Source organism: Peromyscus leucopus, chromosome 17 (genome assembly GCF_004664715.2).
Source record: "Peromyscus leucopus breed LL Stock chromosome 17, UCI_PerLeu_2.1, whole genome shotgun sequence".
In the NCBI taxonomy this organism is placed as follows: domain Eukaryota; kingdom Metazoa; phylum Chordata; class Mammalia; order Rodentia; family Cricetidae; genus Peromyscus; species Peromyscus leucopus.
In genome coordinates, this window is record NC_051077.1 from 53,937,239 (window position 1) to 53,959,785 (window position 22,547).

General features: G+C 56.1%; 1 protein-coding gene across 2 annotated transcripts; it reads right to left on the bottom strand.

Moving 5' to 3' along the window:
* Positions 1 to 4,089: 4,089 nt before the first annotated feature.
* On the bottom strand, positions 4,090 to 16,896 carry LOC114682126 (plasmalemma vesicle associated protein). Of its 2 annotated transcripts, none has more exons than XM_037211821.1 (6): positions 16,452 to 16,896; positions 12,591 to 12,687; positions 11,837 to 12,495; positions 11,209 to 11,266; positions 11,032 to 11,113; positions 4,090 to 4,700 (listed from the first exon to the last, which is right to left on the bottom strand). In XM_037211821.1, the coding sequence occupies exons 1-6, from the start codon at positions 16,815 to 16,817 to the stop codon at positions 4,694 to 4,696; spliced, it is 1,269 nt and encodes a 422-aa protein (XP_037067716.1). In that variant the 5' UTR covers positions 16,818 to 16,896; the 3' UTR covers positions 4,090 to 4,693. The 2 variants fall into 2 exon arrangements, with proteins under 2 accessions (XP_037067716.1, XP_028711781.1); XM_028855948.2 differs by having other exon boundaries at positions 11,798 to 12,495.
* Positions 16,897 to 22,547: the final 5,651 nt, after the last annotated feature.

Below are 22,547 nucleotides of genomic sequence, written 5' to 3' on the forward strand. Positions count from 1 at the left end.
GCTTCATAATTTTTATTTTTAATTACCAAAGGAGTATGAAGAGTTCAGGTCATCAGAAATGTTTGTTCATGAGAACCAGTCACCCTTACCTTCCAGAAGTTTGCCTATGAGTTCTCTCTGTGGCATCATATGTCAATCAAATATATTTATTTATTTATTTATTTTTACTTCTGTAGCAGCATATATGGTCTGTAATACGTCCGCTGTGACCCTTCCATCTGAGTGTCTACTGTGGCCTGATAGTGTCCTCTCCATCTCTCTCTCGTCCCTACCCCCGCTGCTGCCGAGTCCTCCTCCTAAATCAGCGTGTCTGGGATTTTTCTGACCTGACTGTGCCGGCAAAGAAAATGTCGTTTCCTTCCGCGCCTCCCCCCCCCCCCCGCCTTTCGCTGCCTGTCAGTCTTCCTACCCAAGCCCCCTCCTGGACAGAGTGAGGGAGGGGTTGGTGTGTGAGTCCTTCAGCAGCTGTGACTCCGCCTCACCCACAAGTCACCCAGGCCTCCGCTCTCCCCCTGACCGGGAGGGAGGGGATCGGCCCTGTTCACCGATGAGCACACACGGCTTCCCATTCTCCCCGCCCTGAACAATCTTCGCCGACACCACAGGCCGATGCAAAAAACGGCTAATTGGAACCCAGGCCTGGCCCTACTGAACATTCTGTTTTAGTTTGTTTATGGGGACAGCGCACATGGGATCAGAGGACAACTTGCCGGAGTCCTCTGCAATGGTACCGTGGCTCTCAGGCCATCCGGTTTGGCAGCAAGTTTTAATTATGGGGGGGGGGGTGTGAGTTTGGGAGCCATGGGCGCTGGGAACCAGACTCGAGTCCTCTTGGAGCTACAGATGTTATCTGCAGAGCCGCCTCGCCAGCCTCTTATCAAATGTTTTTATTTTATTTGTATTTATTCTTAGTTTTTGAGATAGGGTCTTTGTAGACGGCACTGGCCTTACTCAAGGATCCTCCCCAGTGCACCACCAGGCCGCGCACAAATGTTCCCAATATACAGATCGGAAAGCCCGGCCTCAGGGCGATGGCCTCGAGCATCTGGGACGGGCATCGTTCACGGCAGGGTGCTGGGAACAGTACTCAGGCCTGTCTTCCAGTAGGAGGCTCTGGGACAGACGGACCCTGCAGACGTCTGCGCTGCGCCGCCGAGGCCGCGAGGTGGCGCCCGTGAGGCTGGGCCGCCTGGTGGAGCGGCGGCCGGCCAGCAGGGGGCGAGCGCCCCCCGCGTAACCCCGCGGTCCCCAGGCCGCGTCCTCATCGATGAGGACGGCTGTCTTTGCAGCGCTCGCTCGTCCCAAGCCAGGCTGGGTCACCAAGCCAGATCCTGCCTCAAACAGGGGAAGGGTCCCGCGGCTCCCAGGAGCTGTGGCGCCTGGCGCTGGGCGGGGCCGCACCTCCGGGCAGCTCGCCCGCCGCGGGCCTCCTGCCTCGGCCTGGCACACAGCTGCACGGAGGCCTTGGCCGCTGTCCCTTTTTTCCAAGAAGGGTGAGGAGTTTGTGGGAAGCGGCGGGGGGTTATTTATAGAGGACGCAGGAAATCCCCAAAGAGTCAGGGCCTCACCCAGCGGAGGCGACTCGGCCGGGCCCTGGACCCCTTCCGCCAGGGAGCACTACCTGGGGCCTGGGAGCCAGGGCGAGGCTGGGGCCCAAGGGACGAAGGCTATCATCACCTAGGGAATCCTGGAAGGCTGCCTAGAGGAGGGCTCTGGGCAGACAAAGCCGAGCCAAGCGGCTGTCCCATGTCGTTTGTGAGTGTGTGGCGCTGTCCACACATGTGAGCATGCGAATCCAAGGGGACATACAAGCCAGAGGAGGGCAAGGTGGAGACCTTTCAGGCTGTCTCAGGACCGGTGGCCAGCACTCAGCATCCTGCCGTCCGCCCACAACGCTGGGGTTACAGGTGTATGGTCGCCCCAGCCTTTATGGGGGTGCTGGGAAGGTGTCTCAGCTCCCCGTTTGGGCAACAAGTATGCTCACCCACAGAGCCATTGCCCTGCCACGGGCTGGGTTTGTGTTTTGCAAATCCTGGTCTTGAACAAAGAAAAGTTTCTCAGGCAAGGACAAGCATTGCTAGGCATGTTAGTGCGCCTGTAGTCCCCACATCCTGGAGGCTGAGGCAGGAGGATTGCTGAAAAAGGTCAGCTCCACCTGTCACGACAGTCTTAGAAAACGGGGCCAGCCGGGTGTGGTGGCCCGTGTCTTCAATCCCAGAACCTGGGAGGCAGAGGCAGAGGGTCTCTGAGTCGGAGGCCAGCCTGGGCTACATAATGAGACTCTGGTCTCAAAACAAAATAAACGCAAACCAAGCAAATGAGCCTTGCTCCTCTTTAAGTCGGAAATTCAGAGAACAGCAAGGACTGGACCAGGTCTGGGAGCTGACAAAGGGATGAGAGGCTAGACTGTAGGGTAACGGGGAGCCATGGGGGGTGTGAGCAACAGACGCCATGATAGAAAGATGGCTGTGGACCAGTACAGGACCCTACTGAGGCAGTGGCTGGGACAGGCTTTTTCTTTTCTTCTTTTTTTTCTTTTTCTTTTTTCCTCTTTCTTTTTTTTTTTTCCTTTTCTTTTTTTTTTTTTTTTTTTCTTTTTTTTCTTTTTTTTTTTTGAGCTGAGGACCAAACCCAGGGCCTTGCGCTTGCTAGGCGAGCGCTCTACCACTGAGCTAAATCCCCAGCCCCTCTTTTCTTTAATAGGTCTCAGTCAGCAGGCCCGTGTGTCTGAGCTTTGCACTCACTGTTGCGACCGTTACTGCGGTTGTTAGAGCTGGGTCTCCGCTGTGTGGCCCAGGCTGGCCAGGAACTCTCGGGCCTAAGCAATCCTTCTACCTCAGTCTCCCAAGCAGCTGAGGTTACAGATTTGGGACACGGTGTCTAGGAAAAGGAAACGGAGGCTGAGATGGAGTGAGATTCGAACCCAGGACTGTGGCTGTCAGGCTCTCTGTGGTCACCAGGTCAGCTTCATCCCCGGGCTCAGGCTCGGGGCCAGGGACATCCCCAGTTCCTTGGGGCCTCCAGACCGGCTGTCCGGGCGGCCTCCCAGGCTGACCCCCGGTGGCCCTCTTGGCTCAGCTCCAGCCGAGTGTTTCCTGCAGTGACGGGCTCTTGCCCGCGTTTCCGGATCCAGGAAATATCGCGGCTTTGTCCCCGAGGAGCTGTGGCCGAGTGTGGCACTGCCGGCCCGTGATTCATCCCCGGCTCCCACCCAGGCCAGGGCTGGGGGCCGAGGGGCGGCCGCTTCTGAGCACCTTCCGCCCCCTCTCCCTCGGCTCCTGCTTCGCTGCTCTTTCTTGGGAAGGAGCCGCAGGGTCAGAGGGCTGTCCTAGCACTCCAGTCCCCTGCCTCAGCACCACCCCCACCGGTGCTGACAGGCCTGCTCCACCATGCTAGGCTTCATCCTATGACCTATCGCCAAGCTCATTTCCATAAGGGCCACGTTTGGGTTTGCATCTGTACCAAGCCTGAGGAAATGCTCCTTCCAATGTCCGCACCACTAGTCGGTAGTATAGCTTTTAATTTTTATTAATTTTCGATGATTGAAACAGGGTCTCCTGTAGCCCAGGCTGGCCTTGAAGTCCTGATCCTCCTGCCTCATCCTCAGTGCTGGAACAGCAAATATGCCCTGCCACACCCAGTTTCTATGGTGCTGGAGAGATGGAGCCCAGGGCTCCGGCCACGCCACACAAGGACTCCAGCGGCTGAGCTACAACACTCAACAACTGAGCAGCAAGCACTCTCCCAACTAAACCACAGGACTGGGCTGAAAGGCGGGCACCTCCACGCCTAGCGGTCTATCCATCGAAAGATTTACTCCTCTACTTTATGCAGACGAATGCACTGTCCCATACCTGCTGCCCTTGAGGTCAAGAGATGGTGCCGATGCCCTGGACGTAGGAAGGCCGTGAGCGGCCATGCGGGAGCTAGCAAACAGATTCTGGTCCTCTCCAAGAGCCACAGCCAGCCCCTAGACGGCTGAGCCGCCTCTTAGCGCCGCTGGGCACACAGCAGCCCTCAAAGCCAGCCTGGCACACAGTGAGGCCGCATTAACAGATAAAGAAAATAATAAAGAATAGAAACCAGCCCTTAAAGACTCTGTGGTATTTATTGTGTGCCACGGATATCTTTAAGGGATGCAAGCAAGGCGGAGTGTGGAGAAGCAAGCCCTACAGGCCCTGGGAGATCCACGGGCCTCCCCTGGGGTCCGGGAGATCCACGGGCCTCCCCTGTGGTCCAGGCCCTTCCTTGTGGGGAGGAGGGGAGCCTGGGGACCCTGGAACACGGTTTAAAAACCTAATGAATTCTGTGTTTCTTGGGGCCTCGAAGCCATCCAGGGGAGGCCTGGGAACTAAAAGAGGACCTGGAATCACCCGGGCCTTTAGGGGCAGCTTGGAAAGTCCCAAGGGAGCCGAGGCTGGGACTTCCTGTTCTCACCTCTCGGGTCAGGCACCAAAGGACACCGAGGCCAGAGGAGGTGCCTGGGGAGGCAGCTGAGCTGTGGGTGCTTTACGGGCAGGCGGGTGCCGTTCTGGTCACCCCACAGGGGTACAGGCCTTGAACCCAGTGTCTGGGGGGCGGCGGGGGCAGGGACAGCGAGGGGCGGAGGAGGTGTCCAGCGCCATGGGCATCTGGCTGGCCCCATCCACGGGTGGGCGAGTCTGCTGCCCAGGGTCCTGCAGCAGCTGCTTCCTCAGCCGCTGGGGAAGGAAGAGCAGAGGGCACGGTCAGTCAACAGGCTGAGGGGCCCGGGGCTGGTCCGCGGCAGGGGCATGACGCGGCTCCCCAGGCCTCTCGGGGCTCCCGGGGGCTCCAGGTTAGACCCAAGCTTCTGAGCTTTGGCTCTGCTCCACAGACCGAGCCTGGGATTCAGGGAGGCCCACAGGGTTCTGGGCCCTGAAGCCTGGGTCTCCACGTGCCGTCCACGCTGGCTTCAAACTCACAGTCCCCCTGCCCCAGCTTCCCGCACACTAGGATTCTCCTTCCTTCCTTCACTCAGTCCGAGGCTGCAGGGTGAGCCCGGCCCACGCACGCGCCCTCCACGGACCCTCAGGACCAACAAAGTCCTCAGCTTCACAGCGGACACCAAGGTCCATCCTCCTGCCCCCCTGCAGCCGGGACACCAGCCCCACCCGGGTGCCAACAATTCCAGGAGGCTTCCGCCGGCCCGGTCCCCCACATCTCTCGGCTGGAATGCTCTCCTCCCCTCCCCCCTTCCCCCTCCCCTTCCCCTCCTCCCCCCCCCCCGCCGGGCAAAGGGGCTCCGGTGGGGTCAGGGGTGGCGCTGAGGCGTTTCCTGGTGGGGAGGGGGGGTCTGCAGCTAAGTCTGGCTTCCTCCCCCCTCCCTTCCTTCCCCAGCTCTTCCCTGGGGCCCCAGGCCTCACGGTCTGCCTGGCTCTGGTCCCCTCCCTGGCTCCAGCTGTGATCCCTGCCTGGTGACCTCTGTCCTTGCCCAGGTCACCTCCCCCAAGTCAACCAGACTGAACCAGTTCGTCTCCATGTGGGCCAAGCCCGGCGCTGCCCACAGCCTCTGGGACCCCCGAAGTCCTTGACACAGCCACTGTTCTCCCCTCGATCCCAGGCGCACTACCCAGAATACCCGGGCTCCTCCCCTGTCTAGGTGTCTGGTTAAAAGTCCCTTCCTCGGGGAGCTTGGCCCCTGTGGAAGATTCTGTAGTTTGTCTTCCCACATTGTCAGAAATTAAGGAAAATAAAACCATGGGCCAGCGAGAGGGCTCAGCGGGTACAGGGGCTTGTAGCCAAGCCTGATATGAAATTGACCCCGAGGAGCCACATGACGGAAGGAGAGAGCCAACCGCTACAAGTTGTCCTCCAGCCTCCACACTTGTGTGCACATACACCATCAATCACCGTTTAAAAATTTCTGAAAAACCTCACAAGCACATCCGTTTCCGTGGGCCAGACACTTGGCTGGTGCATTCACGGGTTCGTCCAGGCCTATCTTCCTTTGTTTGTTTTTGAGATGGGGACTCACTGTGTGGACCAGGCTGGCTCAAACGCCCAGAGATCCCCCTGCCTCTGTAGCCCGGGACCCAGATGACAGACGCTGGTCCAAGTAAGAAGTCCCCAGGGCAGGGCAGGGGCACCTGGGAAGTGGAGGCTGAGGGTAGGAGGCAGGGGAGTGGCCGTGTGGGACCCTGTGCCACTTCCTGAGGCTCCTGGGCTGCCAGGCACCAGCGTGCGGCTGCCATCCGGCTCAGCGGGTCTCAGTGGTCCCCTCCTGACTGGTCCTCGGCCCATGTCACCCCGCTTCTGAGCTCCTGGGGCTGTGAGACCTGAGTATCAGGGCTACACCGGCAGAGGAGGCAGGAAGGTCAAGAGTTCAGGGCCAGCCTTAGCTACATGGTGAGTTTGAGGCCAGCCTGGACTACATGAGACCTTGTCTCAACCCTTCCCGCCCCCCCCCAAAGAAAACAAACAAACAAACAAACAAACAAAATCCCAAACCAAATGTTGGGAATGGAACCTCTGGCATAGAGAGGAATTGGCTGGGACAAGCAGACCGTTGGTCTCATTTAAAAGCAGCGTGAACTGGCCCAGGCGCGGCGCTTGCTGAGTCCGGAAGATCTGAGTGCACTCCCTGAGGCCCACACACTGGAAGGAGATAACTGACTCCTTCCTACAAGGTGTCCAAGAACTGTGGTCTCACACACATGCAAGCAAATCTGATGGTAATTTTTAAATAAAAGGAAGAACAGTTGTTTTGATCGCTGTAACCACATTTGAGTTCTCGACCCCTACACACACACACACACACACACACACACACTCACACTCACACTCACACACACTCTCACTCACACACTCACACACACTCACACTCACACACACACACTCACACACACACACTTGTCAGCACTGTAAACAGAGTAGAAGGAGATGGCTGGGTGGGGAAGAGCTGTTACTTCCACAGCATGGTGACCTGAGTTCGAATCCTTGGGGCCAGGCAAGATGGAGCACACCCTTAAACCCAGACCTTAGAGGCAAAGGCTGGAGGATCTCTGTGAATTTGAGGCCAGCCTGGGCTACACAATGAGACCTTGTCTCAGGGAAACAAAAATAAATAAATAAAAATAACAACCACAAAAAGCTAGGTGTGTCTACACCAGCAGCTGTGTCCCCAGTGCCTGGAGGAGGCTGGGGCTGGGGCCCAAGAGGCTCCAGTTTCAGTGAGAGACCTGGTTTCAAGGGCATTAGCCAGACAATGACAAAGGACACGATTGTCCTCTTCCACAGCATGTGGCACACACAGGCCATACACCACACACACGAAGACATTTGGATGTTGATATATTTTTTTTTTAAAGGTGGTTGTGGTCAGGTGGTGGTGGCACATGCCTTTAATCCCAGCACTCGGGAGAAAGAGGCAGGAGGAACTCTGTGAGTTCGAGGCCAGCCTGGTCTACAGAGTGAGTTCTAGGACAGCCAGGACTACACAGAGAAACCCTGTCTCAAAAAAACAACAAAAGGAGGTTGTGGAGACCGGAGCCCAGCTTGGTTCTCAGCACCTGCATGGTGGCTACCACTTGAAACTCCAGTTCCTGGGGACCTGACACCCTCTTCAGGACCCCACAGGCATCAGGTGCACAGGCAGACACACAGAAAACACTCATACACAAAAAATAAACATAAATAAATAAATAGTAAGGGGGTGTACGGTGCCTGGGGTGGTGGTACACCCCGTTAATCCCAGCACTCAGGCGGATCTCTGTGAGCTGAAGGCCAGCCTGGTCTACATGGTGAGATCTTGTCCCAAAATAATGAAACTAGTTAATTAAATGACAACAAAGTTGGATGTGGAGATAGGTATCAACCCAGACTTACTTACTTATTTTCTTTTTTGTTTTTGTTTTGTTTTGAGACAGGGTCTCTCTGTGTGGCCCTGGAACTCACTCTGTAGACCAGGTTGACCTCCAACTCACAGAGATCCGCCTCTCTGCCTCCCAAGTGCTGGGGTTAAAGGCCTGTGCCACCCCAGACTTTCAAAGTTGATGAAGAAGGTTCTGAGTTTGAGATCAGCAAGGCTATATAGCCGGACATCATCTCAAAACAACCAGAGTGGAGATGTTCCTCCATCTGCCTAGCGACTGTGAGAACATGGCAGTGAGGGACGGAGGAACAAAGCTAAGCTGTACCCTTGAGGAAGAAGCCCCTTGAGGCCATGGCCCCAGTCCCGGGAAAGGCCCTTCCTGGCACTTGAAGGCTAATGGGGAGGGGGGCTGGGGGGGGCGGCCTGAGTGAGCATTGTCCCTCGGCACAGGCGTCATTCAAGATAAACAATGTGCAAGGCTTCTCCGGTTCTCAAGTGAGAGCTGACAGTCCTAGGCCTGTACGTGACCCTGGCTAAGTCCTTAGTTTCATCCTCTGAGAAGTGGAGCTCAGAATAGAAATTTCCCAGCCAAGATGGGGGGAGGGGGGGCTTGCAAGGAGGCAGGGTCTACTCTGCTGTCTCTAGTCATCATCTTCAGTATTTTCTTTGCTCTCTCCTCCACCTTCCTTCCTTTCTTTCAAAAAAAAAAAAAAAGTATTCACTATGTAGTCGTGAACTTGTAATTCCCCTGCCTCAGCCTTCCAAGTGCTGGGCTCAAAGGCCTGTGCCACGCAGGCGGACTCCTCACTCTTCTACCTTTTTGCAGGATGACCTGGAGCCTGAGGCCAACCCCGGTTACATAAATCAAAAACAAGCCACTCACTGTGGCTGGAGGGGCAGCGCAGCCTGCTGCTCTTCAGAGGGCCTGGTCCAGCGCCCTCTTACGCACACAAATAAAAGTAAAATAGTCGACGTGGTGTTACGCACCAGCTGAAGAGGTGGAGGCAAAGGTCTGAGTGTGAGGCCAGCCTGGGCTACAGAGTGGGGCAGGGTGAGTTGTCACACACCCTTAATTCTAGTATTGGGAAGGCAGGCAGATCTCTGAGTTCCAGGCTAGCCTGGTCTACATAGTGAGTTCCAAGACAACCAAGCCTACCGAGTAAGAACCTATGTCAAACAATATTAATAAATAAATCTCTTTAAAAATCAATTTCATGCCACTCAGTGGTGGTGGCACACGCCTTTTATCCCAGCACTGAGGAGGCAGAGGCAGGTGGATCTCTGAGTTCAAGGCCAGCCTGGTCTACAGAGTGAGTTCCAGGACAGTCAGGACTACACAAAGAGACCCTGTCTCAAAAAATAAAAACAAACAAACAAAACCCCTAACTACAGAGCCATCTCTGAAGCTCCCTGGTAGTTTACCAAGAGGCTGAGAGAAACAGACCCAGGTCTGGCCACCATGAGATGGTTCAGGGAGTTGAAATCTAGGTCTAGGGACCCAACAAGATTTGGTTTAAAATCCCAAAGACTGTGGCTGCAGAGATGGCACAGCCATTAAAGGGCATTGGCTGCTCCTTCACAGGACCTGGGTTCAATTCCCAGCACCCACATGGCAACTCACAGCCATCTAAAATGGGGTCTGATGCCAATTCCCTCTTCTTGGGCACAGACAGACATGCAGACAATTCATCCATGTACAAATCCCAGAGACTGCTCTGAATCTTAGAACCAAACTGCTAACAAACAGGAAGGAGATTCCTCGGGAGTCGTGGATGTCCTTGAGCTCCTAATCCTCCTGCCTCAGCCTCCTGTATGCTGAGATTGCAGGTGGGTTCAGGACCTGAGCCGCCACCGGGTCACCCAAGTTACACGACCTGAACCAGAGTGGCCAGGTCCCTGCAGAGACCAGGGCCCTGAGTCACTTCCCTCTGACGCACACACACGGTGTCTCCGACGGATGACTGGCTGGTGACTCGGTGAGGGGGTGGGCATTGGGCCAGAGGCCCGAGGCATGCTCCAAGGACAGCCCTGGCCCCTCTCTTGACTGTGGGCTTCACTTTACAGTTAATGTAAAGTGATTTACATTTGATGGTCTTCACCTTGAACTGCCTTTCAGTGGAGACAGGGTCCCACACTGTGGCCCAGGCTCCCAGGATACCACTACTCTGGCTCACATGTCTATTTATTTTCTTATTTTTATCGTGTGTGGGGTGCAGCTATGCCGTGGCCGGAGTGTGGAGACACCTTTCGGGAGTCCATTCTCTCCTCCTGCTGTGTGGGACTCGGGGATGGAACCTGGGCTGTGAGGCTTGGCAGCAAACTCTTCTCCTCACCGGGCCTCTCACCAGCCCAGCTTCCATTCCGTAAAAGTAAATCGCGAGGCTCTGGGTAAGGAGACAGCTCAGTGAAGCCTTGCTGCAGGGCAGGAGGACCCAAGTTCGATCCCAGAACACAGTGGGCACACTTGTACAGGGCTGGGGTGGAGATGGCAGCTCTCAGCTCCTGTGGCCGGTCAGTGAGAAACCCTGGGTCAACAACCGTGCTGGCTGGGTGTGGTGGAACATTAAAGAATCTCAGCACTCAGGACCAGATCTGAGTTTCAAGCCAGTCTGCCTACACATAGAGACCCTGACTCAAGAGAAAAACCATGGTGGATGGGCTGGCAAGATGGTGGACCAGGCCTGGGGATCCACGTTCAATCCCAGGACCCACGTGGCGAGTTGATCTCTGAGCCACACAAGTGTCGTGGCACGAGCTCGTCCATACACAGAACAAATGAACAGGGGGAAAAGTAAAACCACAGCGGATGGCTATGAGGCTGCAGGCAGGGCTGGGCTCCGGCCTGCACCTACACCTACGCGTACAGGATGCACGGGCAATGAGACTCAGAGTCCCACATTCTCCACTCCGTGGACCTTCTCTACCCAGCCCAGCCTCCAAACCTGTGCTGACTGTTCCGGCTGCCCAGGACACCGACCCCCCTGTTCTCCCTGTGCTCACAGTATCCCCTCCCTCCAAAGCCCTGCCTTGCCTGTCTAGAGTATGGTCATGCTTGGTATACTGGCCATGCCCTAGTATACAGCAGGCGCTCCATTATGGAGGCAGCAAGTGTGAATTCTGGCTCCCTCCACCCTGAGCCCTGACCCAGCTTCCTTTATCCCCAGTTCTGGGATGGAGACCTCAGCCGGTTGGCATCTCACCTGGGTGGGACAGCGGGCTTGACTACTGGAAGACGATGGGACTCCAGGATCCTTTTCCTGAATTCCTCCAGGGTAGCAGGATCTATAGGAAAATGAGGGTTCCTGTGAGCAGTCCAAGAGAGGAGAGCTGGGGTGGGGAGCCAGGTGTCCCCTCCTGACCCTTCTGCTGTCACTCACCTATGGACGGAGAGTTGGGGCCTGGGCCGGAGACTCTTGGCGGGATGGCTGGCTGTGGCTGGGAAAAGAGCAGGAGAGGCTGGAGGAGCTGGTCCCTCTGCCCTACAAATGCCTAAGCAACCTAGTTAGGTGGTTTTTCTGTAGGTGGTGGTTGGTGTTTTGAGACTGTCTCTCTGTGTAGCCCTGGTTGTCCTGGAACTCACTATTTAGACCAGGCTGGCCTCAAACCCACAGAGGTCCTTCTGCCCCCGAATGACCAGTGCTGGGATTAGAGACTAAGGAACCAAGATCCTAACCCAAACCAACCTGAGGCATCATCAAGGAGCCTGAAACTGGGCGGGAAATCGAGGCCCCCACAGCTCCGACATCACCTGCAACCCTCACTGGTACCTCTAATCCTTAAACTGGACTCAAATCCACTCCAAACCCGGTTCCCGCCATCCGTCCAGGGCAAAGCCCACCTGGCCCTCGCCCCGGCCCAGCTTCCCTCCTTCAGCGACATCCTCCGGCCTCAGCTCCCACCCCTTCCCAGGTTGACCCTCCCAGACTGTATCCAGGGCACCAACTCCACCCAGTGGACCAGGCCCACCTTGGCCTTGAGACAGGAGTCGAGCGCATTGATACGCACTGCCACCTCGGTGCGCAGCTGCTCCAGCTCGCGCTTGCGCGCCTCCAGCTCGCGAGCCAGGCCGTCCCGCTGCGCGCGCAGTGCGGCCTTCTCCTCCAGCGCCAGCTGCGTCTGGCGCGCGCACTCGGCCCGCAGCTGGCTCTCGCGTGCCTGCGCCTCCGCCTGGGCGCGCGCCCGCGCCTCCTGCGTGCCCTGCGCCCCGCGCTCCACCTCCAGCTTCTGCCGCCGCAGCTCCGCGTTCTCACGGGTCACGCGCTCGATGCCCATGCGCAGCCCGCGCGCCAGCTCTTCCAGCTTGGCGCTCATGATACTGGGCAGGTGCTCGCACATCCGGCGGATCTCGGGCCCCAGCGTGTAGTGGTAGCCCAGGCTTTCCAGGGAGCGCGGGATCAGCGAGTCCCGCCACACGTTTAACGCGTCCGCCTGGAACTTGTCCTGGTCCAGCGGCAGGCACAGGGCCTGCACCTTCTGCAGCTGCTCCTCGGCCACCTGCTTCTCCTGCTGCTGCCGCTCGCGCTCTTTGCCACAGGCCGCCAGCTGCTCCTCCGCCAGCCGCTTTCCCACCACCAGGCTATCCTTGTCCTTGGCGCACACTGCCTTCTCCTTGGCCACTTCCATCTCCAGCGTCTTAGCCTTCTCTCCCAGCTTGAAGAGCAAGGCTGCGGGGCGGGGGCGAGGAGGGTGAGCCCAGGCTGGCCCCTGAGCTGCGTGGTCGCTGTCCCCCCTCCCTCCGCCCCCGCCAGCACCCGCTTACCTTCACAGGTCTTGTTGTTCTCCTTCACCTGGTCCCAGCAGCGCATCTCGCTCAGGATGATGGCGACCATGAACGGGTGATAGTTCATGTAGGTGACCTGCAGGTGTGGACACGCGACACAGCTCAGCACCCATCTCCAGGGATGCACACACAGTGGCCGCCACGACACCTTTAGAGGGTTGTGGCTCTGAGTGACCTCCAAAAGTCTGACTAGAGCTGGCGGGGAGCCCCTCTGGTAGAGTGCTTGTAGCTCACTCAGTTGGTAAGGTGCTTGCCTAAGAGGCAAAAACCTGGGTTCAAACCCCAGTCCTCATAAACCAGATGTGGCGGCGGCTCTCACCTGTAACCTGAGCACTGAGCACTCAGCAGGCTGAAGTAGGACAATCGCCAGGAGTTTGAGGCCAGCCTGGATCACAGAGGAAGGCTGTCTGTTTGTTTGAGATGGAGTCTGTAATCCCGGCTGTCCTGGGACTCCCGATATAAACCAGGCTGGTCTCGGACTCACAGAGATCCCCCTGCCTCTGCCTCCCAAGTGCTAGGGTTAAAGGTGTGTGCTATCACGCTTGGCAAGACTCTTAAACAAATAGAGGCCACAGCTCAGTTACTAGAATGCCAGCCCAGCAAACACAGAGCCCTGGTTTGTTTGGTTGGTTGTTTGGTTGGTTGGTTGGTTTTTTGGTTTTTCGAGACAGGGTTTCTCTCTGTAGCTTTGCTCCTGTCCTGGAACTCACTCTGTAGCCCAGACTGGCTTCAAACTCACAAAGATCCGCCTGGCTCTACCTCCCGAGTGCTGGGATTAAAGGCGAGCGCCACCACCGCCCGGCTGAGCCCTGGGTTTTGTGCCCACCACCACAGAAGCAAGATGTGGTGTGTGCCTGTCCTTCCAGACAGGGGGACACAGTAAATTCAAGGTCATCCTGGCCACAGAGCAAGAGTTTATCTTAAAACAAAACCAAAAGGAGGGGTTGGGGGTTTAGCTCAGTGGTAGAGCGCTTCCCTAGCAAGCGCAAGGCCCTGGGTTCGATCCTCAGCTCAAAAAAAAAAAAAAAAAAAAAAGGAGAGGAGGCACAATGTGGATGGGGAGGGAAACAGAGAATGGGGAGAAGAAGCAGAAAAATCAAAATCACATTTCTTCGTGCTTTGGGGAAGTGGGGGACAAGACAGAAACCACTAAGGTGCGTCCCAAGTGGCTTCTGGGCTCCTGTTCATCATGGGGAAGGCAGCTTGCCAAGGAACCCCAGTGTTCTGAGTGAGGTGGTCATGTAGCCCAGGCTGGAAAATTTTAAACTGTAGGATCAGGGCTGGGGTGTGATGGAGTCTGCACTCAGCAAGGAGGAGGCTCCGGGTCAGGGTCCAGCTCCAGGAGCCGTAAATAAGTTAGTTATGTGGAAATTAAAACCCAGGGGCCCGGGCCCTGTGTTTTCCAATGAGGAAGCGTGGGAAACGAGGTGGAGGAAAGTGTGTCCCCAGATCCTGGCCCGGGTGGTAAGTGCCTAGAAAGTACAAGAGGCCAGGGAGCTCTGCCTGGGCTTCCAGGCTCCTGCTCTGAGGGAGGAGACCACCTCTGTCCCGGGGCAGCCTAGGACCCGGTCCTCTCCAGGGGAGTCCTTACTTCACCCCTAATTTGGCGGCGGCCAGCACCCCGCTATTGGGCCAGAAGCTGCCCCAGCCTGAAGTGTCCTGTTCTCCCCGTGGCGTGGGGAGGTGTCGAGTGACCACAGTCCGGTATGTCGGACATGCTGGGGCTGTGTGGGGACAGCGGTCTCCGGGTCTCTGCGACCATTGCAGGACACAGTGGCTCAGCCCCACCTGGGAAAGAGCCTGAGACCTCTCCTCCCCTCCCCTCTCCTCCCTCTCCTCCCCTCCCCTCTCCTCCCCTCTCCTCCCCTCTCCTCCCCTCTCCTCCCTCTCCTCCCCTCTCCTCCCCTCTCCTCCCCTCTCCTCCCCTCTCTCTCTCCTCTCCCTCTCTCTGTCTCTTTCCTCCCCTCTCTCAGTGTTTCTGTCTCTCAGTCTCTGTGTGTATCTCTCTCTCAGTCTGTCTCTCTCTTTCTGTGTGTGTGTGTATATGTGTGTCTCAGTCTGTCTGTCTCTCTGTGTGTGTGTCTCAGTCTGTCTGTCTGTCTGTCTCTCTCTCTCTGTCTGTGTGTCTGTGTGTGTGCATGTGTGTGTGTGTCTGTCTGTCTCTCTGTGTGTCTCTGTCTGTCTGTCTGTCTCTCTCTGTGTGTGTGTCTGTCTGTCTGTCTGTCTCTGTGTGTGTGTGTCTCAGTCTGTCTGTCTGTCTCTCTCTCTGTCTGTGTGTGTGGTGTGTGTCTCAGTCTGTCTGTCTGTCTGTCTCTCTCTCTGTCTGTGTCTGTGTGTGTCTGTGTGTGTGTGGTGTGTGTCTGTCTGTCTGTCTCTCTGTGTGTGTCTCAGTCTGTCTGTCTGTCTCTCTGTGTATGTGTGTCTCTCAGTCTGTCTGTCTGTCTGTCTGTGTGTGTGTGTCTGTGTGTGTGTGTGTGTCTGTGTGTGTGTGTGTGTCTCAGTCTGTCTGTCTGTCTGTCTCTCTGTGTGTGTGTGTCTCAGTCTCTGTCTGTCTCTGTGTGTGTGTGTGTCAGTCTGTCTGTCTGTCTGTCTGTCTGTCTCTGTGTGTGTGTCTGTGTGTGTGTGTGTGTGTGTGTGTGTCTCTTAGGTAGTCTAGGCTGACTTGAACTCCTGCTCCTGCTGCTTCAGCCCCCAAGTGTTAGGGTGACAAGTGTGTGCCACCCTGGCCCAGAGTGGCATTTCTTTTGGTTGTGTGCTCGGTGCTGGGCACGGAACACAGGCCCTCACACATGCTGGCCAAGGGCTGAGCTCTGAGCCACACCCAGGCTCGGTTCACCCAAGTCCCAATGAGGAAGAATCAAGCTTTCTGGGTCCATTTGCCCAGCTCTGCGAAGCGGCTGTGAGCAGACAGGTCACTTGGAGCAGCAGGACCTGTGACTGCCCAGGACGCCCAGCTGAACCCCAACTGCAGGTCAACACTGGGGTCTGCACCTGCTCCTGCCCGCCAGCTTTCACCCACAAAGCTTACTGAGAAGGTGCTCTGCCTCCGCAGTGGATTGGCCTAGCCATAAATTATGAATTCCTGGTTTAGCTCAAGAGAAACCTTGTTGTTAATTTGGATGATTGGAGAGCGGGGTATGGTGGCTTTAATCCCTGCACTCGGGAGGCAGAGGCAGGGGGATCTCTGTGAGTTCGAGGCCAGCCTGGGCTACACAGTGAGTTCCAGGACAGCCGGAGCTATAGTGAGACCCTGCCTCTGTTAAATAAATACATAAGTAAATAGAGCCGTCAGGCCTCGGGGCGGCGGCTCAGCAGGCAGGGGCTTGTGGCTGCCGCCTGCCTTGCTCTCCGGGGCCCACATGGTGGAAGGCTGTCCTCTGATTTCCACACATAGGCACAGCATGTGGGTAAACATGCAAGTGGAATAAATAAATCTAACTTTAGAAACCATGCCACCTGCAGCAAACCTTTCTGGCAGTCGATGTCCGCCATCGTGAAAATCACACTGTCCAAAGATCCTCACTGGCTGCATGGGTCACTCAGGAGGCTGAGGCAGAAGAATTGCCCAGAGTTTAAGACCAGCCTATAGTGAGACCCTGCCCGGGGCTGGGGTTAAGGACAGAGAAAGGCTGTAGCTCAATGGTGTAGCATGTACCACATAAACCAGGCCTGCCATCTCAGAGGCATGAGGGTCAGGAACTCCAGGACATCCTGGGCTACACAGCGAGTTCTAGACCAGCCTGAACTACATGAAACCATGTTCGAAATAAAGAATGGAGAGGGCGAGTATGGTTTCCTCAAGAAGAATTCAGAATGTGGGGCGCGCAGGCCGCCTCTTACCAGGTCGCCTTGGCACTGGCGGAAGCTGGCGTTGATGCGGTCCTGCTCACGTCGTGCGTTCTGCAGCTGCTGCATGACCGAGTCCTTGGCGTGCGCGGTGATGTTCAGCTGTTTGGTCAGGTTAGCCTTCGAGGCCGACAGCCCCACCACCTGGCTGTACAGGCTGTCGGCGCGGATCTCGGTGGCCCGCAGGCTGGCCTCCGTGGTGGCATGCACATTGCCGTAGATCATGAAGAGGACCAGGCCCAGGATGATGAGGAACTGGATGAGCGACAAAAATAGGAAGAAATAGCGCAGGTAGTACCAGCAGCCGCGCGCCGTGTCCCCGGTGCGGGCGTACGGGCTGCGATCCATGGCGAGCCCCATGCGTGCGCGCAGTGTCGGCTGGGGGAGCCCTGCCTGTCCCTGCTCGCCTGCCTGGCCAGATCTGGGCCGCGCCAAGCAGGGGGGAGTGTTTATATTACTTCTCTTAATGCTTCCTCTGCCTGGCTCCTTCCTGGCCAGGAGGAAATGGGGGCTGTGGGTTATCACAACACTCCCACCCTGGCTGTTAAGGACTGGCAGTCTGGACAGCGTGATAGATGGAGGGTGCGGCACCCGCTGGGTGACTGGCCTGGCTTCCTCTGCCTGGCCCGGCCTCAGTTTCCACCACTACCACCAGGCCATAGGCCGGCCAGGCGATGCCCTCTGCACATGCCCATGGCTAGGCCCGCTGTGTGGAAGGGAAACCTGAAGCACAGCAGTGACAAGAGACTGGCCCTGTTACTGTGTGGCAAGCTGGGTTCAAACATGCCCAGGTCACCAGTCAAATCCCAGGAAACCCAACAGTCACCATGGGCAGCTCCCAGGCGCACGCGCGCGCACACACACACACACACACACACACACACACACACACACACACACACACGAGGATGGGATCCAAGGCAAGGGACTGCGGGCGTGAGTCCCCCACCCAGGAACTCGGGGAGGTTTTCCACGATGGGCAACAGTAAGTGCTCAGTTAGTACACAGAAGAACCCCACAGACACCTGACTCCTGGGGGACAGTGATGCCACCTCCCTCAAACATTCTACCAGCTCACATAGTGTTCTGGGACTGGGGCCTGGTTCAGCAATAGAGCCCCTGCCTAGACCCCCCCAGTGAGGGGCTGGGGGCGTGGCTCGCAAGTGGAGCCCCTGCTTAGAATCCCCGCCCCCCAGGTCTGAAGTAGGAGAGCAGGATCTTGGAAAGGGGAGACACCTCTGTGAACTCTGGCAAGGGCTGCACCAATCTGTGCCTCAGTTTCCCCCTCTCTATGACAACAGTGTGCTTATGTTTCTGGCCTGCTGTGTGTGATCAGGGTCCCAGGAGTTGGAGGTGAGCATTGTGGGTAGGTAGGGCTCACGGAGAGGTCCTAGGGTCTGTGTGGGTCAACCTCCAGACAAAGATGTGAGATTTCAGGGTCACAGAGAAAAGGACTCGGGGTGCCCCCGCCCCCAAAAGTGCTGGGAGTTTTCTGGAATCCTTCACCTGCTTCCCCCACTGCTGTCCCTGCCTCCTAGGCAGCCCTGACCTGTGGGGCAAGGGGCAAGGAGCTGGCAGCTGTGGGGTCCCGCGGGGGAAGGTCGCCTGCGCCGCCGGGGCGTCTGGGAAGGGATGGGATGGAGAAGGAGCTGGGCAGGCGGGTGTGGGGTTGGGAAGGAGGAAGTTCCCAGGGGCGGACAGGAAGCCCTGCGTGACCTTTGGCCTTTGCAGCCACCCGGTGATTCCTGATTCTAGACCCTTCCTGGATGGCCGCGGGGTGGGGGTGGCGGGACTGGGGGCCGCAGTCGGGGCCCAACCGGCTGTGGCTCCAGGTTGGCCAGGCAGGCGGGGTGGGGGGAGGGGGGCACAGTTCGGCCTCAAGTTGGTATGCCACCTGGCCAGCACGTGACCCCAGAAAAGCAACTTCCTCCCCCGAAATTCCGGTTTTATCCTGTTTACAGAGGGCAGCTTTTTGCTCCCTTTAAGAGGGGGGACTCATGTAGCCTAGGCTGACCTCCTAGTGGCTGTGTAGCTGAGGACGGCCTGAAACTCCTGACCCTCTTGCCTCCCCCTCCAAAGTGTGCAGCACCCCCCCTGGTTTATGGTGCTGGGCGGGGATCTCAGGGTCTCTCCGTGCTAGCGGAGCTCACTCCCCACGGAGCGCCACACACCTAGTTCCTCTTCCATCTTTACTGCTATGGTGGTCTATGGTGTCTTGGGCACCCCAGAGGATATGTCTGTGGTCAGAGGACAACTCTGGGGAGTTAGTTATCCGCTTCCCCCTTTTGTGGGTTCTGGGTACTGAACACAGGCCTTCGGGTTTTGTGGCAAGAGCTTTTATCCACAAAGCCATCTTCCCAGCGCCCAATATCGCTCACTTCCAAGGCTTTCCTACAGAGCTGGACACATATTCAGCCTTAATAAACTGTGAGACGGCTGGAGCATGCCTTATCAGTTCGCAGGACCTGGGTTCGATTCCCAGCACCTACATAAAGCTCATAACCACCCTGTAACTCCTGTCCCCAGGGATCTGATGCCCACTTCTGGGCTCGGACGGCACCATGCACACAGGTGTACATAGTCATACATGCAGGCAAAACACCCAGACACATGAAATAGAATGACACGAAATTTAAAATAAGTAAGCCGTGGGACTTCTGTAGGCACCAAGTGTGAAACTCTCATCCACACAGCGTATAACTGTCACATGATGCCAGGCTGAGAGGCAGTGGGCGGGGCCACAGTCTCTGAACCCAGAGGGCAGGCACAGTGATGGGTAGAATGTAAGTAACGAGGGTCCTGTGGGGGGGCTCAGGCAGGAGGCAGGGCTGGGGTTAGTTCTCGAAGAGTGGACAGTGCTTTATAATGTATGCGAGGTGTTTTATATATGTACCTACAAACACAGAGTCAGCTGAGGGGCCAGCGAGATGGCTCCGTGGGAAAAGGTGCTTGCTGCCAAGGCTGACAGTCTGAGTTCGATCCCCAGGACCCACGTGGTGGAAGGAGGTGTCCTTTGACTTCCATATGGGTGCTGTGCATGTGTGATTGCCCACCATACACAAATAGATAGATAAAATGTATTAAAAATAGAGTTGTGCCGTGTGGTGGCGCACGCCTTTGATCCAGCACTGGGGAGGCAGAGGCAGGAGGATCTCTGTGAGTTCAAAGCCAACCTGGTCAATAGAGCGAGTTCCAGGACAGGCAAAGCTACACAGAGAAACCCTGTCTTGAAAACAAACAAACAAACAAACAACAGCAACAACAAATGGAGTCGTAGTCTGGAGAGATGGCACTGGCTGCTCTTGCAGAGGACCTGGGTTCGATATCCAGCACCCACATGATGGCTCAAAACCTTCTGTACCTCCAGGTCCAAGGGATCCAAAGCCCTCTCCTGGCTTCCACAGGCACTAAACACATGTGATACAGAGATACACATGCAGGCAAAACACCCATCCACATAAAATAATAAAATAAATAATGTTAGGTAAGGAAAAAGAAAGGCAATTGTAAACTTTCAGAAAATCAAAAAACCACCCTTGATCCTGGATCTGATGGTGGTCATGTTGGGCAATTGTTACATTTTAACATACATACTAACTTCATTTCTATCAAGATCAAAATGATATTTTCTTTCCACATTGGTAATCCAGTCTCACAGTTTTGACACATTTTTTGAAACAAGGTTTCACGTGGCCCAGGCCGCTTTGGGGAGTACTGACTGGAGTAACAGGTGTTTGCAGTATGCAGTGTTCTCCGAGCCCAGCGAGGACATTGGATCCTCTGGGTGCTGGGGACTGGGTCCTCTGTGAGAGCAGCCCGTTCTCTTAAGTGCTGACCCATCTCACCAGGGCCCCCATTAGATTTATTTATTTGTTTGCTTGTTTGTTTGTTTTTAAGACAGGGTCTCGATATGTAGCCCTGGCTGTCCTGGAACTTGCTCTGTAGACCAGGCTGACCTCAAACTCAAAGATCCACCTGCCTCTGCCTCCTGAGTGACGGAATTAAAGGTGTGCGCCACCACACCCAGCTTAAGATTTATTTTTTAGGTAGAAAAAAAAATGAATCTTCCTTGTTTTTTGCTTAGTTATGTCTTTAAGATTTTTTTCCTTTCTTGCCTGTTTTAAAACTTTAAAGCTTGCATTTACTTTAGTGTGTGTGCGCGCATGCGTATGGAGGTCAGAGGACAACCTGCAGGAGTCAGTTCTCTGGTGGGTCCCAAGGCCTGAACTCAGGTCCTCAGGCTCAGAGGCAAGCACCTTCCGGAGACCCTCTCTGGGGATGGAAGCCGGACTCCACACCCGCTCAGCTGCTCTGCCTGGAGCCTCCCAGGTCCATGGGGCGTTTGCCTTCGGGCTCCCAGCCCTGGTTCCCAGTCCCGGTCTGGACAGCACCTCCATTATTTTCTTTCGGTGGGGAAAGATCGGCAATCAGTCTCTCCGGTCCAACCTCCCATCCCCACTGGACATAGCTGCCTCCAGAGCGTCCTTCCAAAGGTTAATTCCTTGACTGCTCCTGCCGCACTGTATAAGGTCTCTAAAAATAGACATTCTGAAGCCCTGCTGCATCCCTGGCCAGGTTGTCCCGTAGGGAGGGGGAGGGGAAGCCGCCCTGCCAGGTCAACCGCATTCCCCGATGGGACGGACGCTCTGTGATTTTCCTGAGAACAATTTGTCATGGTCACAGGAAACTTTGCCCATGCTGCGTCCCTTCGGATGCTCGGCTCAGGATCCTCCTGGATGCTCCCCACCCCCTCGTTCTCTCTAAATGGAAAACAATCAATTCGGCCGAGCTGTTTGTTTAGGTGGGAACCTTTCGGAGGAAGTCGGCACTTGCCACAGCTACGCAGCTCAGTCTTCACGGAGACAGGAGGTTTAAAAAACGTCATGTCTTGGTTAGAAAAAAAATTTCACTGTTTGTTTTTTGTTTTATTGTTTTGAGACATTTGTTACTATGTACTCCAGGTAGTGTGAGGCTACTTGAAGGCCGGCCTTGAATTCACAGCAATCCTCCTGCCTCAGCTCCCAGAGTGCTGGGTGACAGAGTGTGCCACCAGGAACATTATAAAGGAAGAAAGAGCTTTTTTTAATTTTTAATTTAATTTAATTTAATTATTTATTTAGGTTTTTCGAGGCAGGGTTTCCCTGTGTAGCTTTGGAGCCAGGCTGGCCTCGAACTCCCAGAGATCCGACTGGTTCTTCCTCCCAAGTGCTGGGATTGTAGGTGCGTGCCAGCCACCCAGCCTGGTGGTGGGAATGGTTTTCCTGCCTGTCAGGCACACCTCCCTCTCAGTTTTCCATGAATGTATTTTCTGCTTTTAGGAGAAAGTGAGCCGGGCGGTGATGGCGCATGCCTTTAATCCCAGCACTTGGAGGCAGAGGCAGGCGGATCTCTGTGAGTTCGAGGCCAGCCTGGGCTACAGAGCAAGATCCAAGAAAGGTGCAAAGCTACACAGAGAAACCCTGTCTCGAAAAAAAAAAAAAAAAAAAAAGGAGAAAGTGAAGCAGAGCTGGGTTGAGATTGGGGGCAGCGCCTTAGGACTCTGAGTCCCCTGGGGTGAGACTCTCAGGGGAGGCCTGTCGTCACCACCCTGGGGCTGCTGCTGCTGCCCCACCCCCACCCCAGCTCCTGTACTCCCAGGAGGGGTCTGGTGGGCACAGCCCAGACTCCAGAGGCGTGGGCTGCAGACGGAGTAGACACAAGGGACACTGGGAGCCGGCCAGCGGCTAGGGCGTTCCCGCCAGGCCTGAGGGCCCTCGTTCGTCTCCACAGCCCTCTCCTCCGAGGTCTCCGCACGAGCACCGCTGCATCTACACACACACAGATTAATAGAGAAATGTAATCATTCTTTTAGACTCTTGACTCGGGGTGGCGGGATTGCTGTGTGTGCCCTCAGGCTATGCCAGGGTCCCAGCACCCTAAAGAAACAAACAAAACCGGTTCAGGGGCTGTAGCCAGCTGGTAGAGCTCGTCCAGCATGCGTGACGCCCTGGGCTCTGTCCCGGCACCTCCGGTCACCTCAACACCGGTGAGATGGAGGCGGGAGGATCAGGATTTGGGGTCATCTTCAGCTACATGGTGTATTGGAGGTCA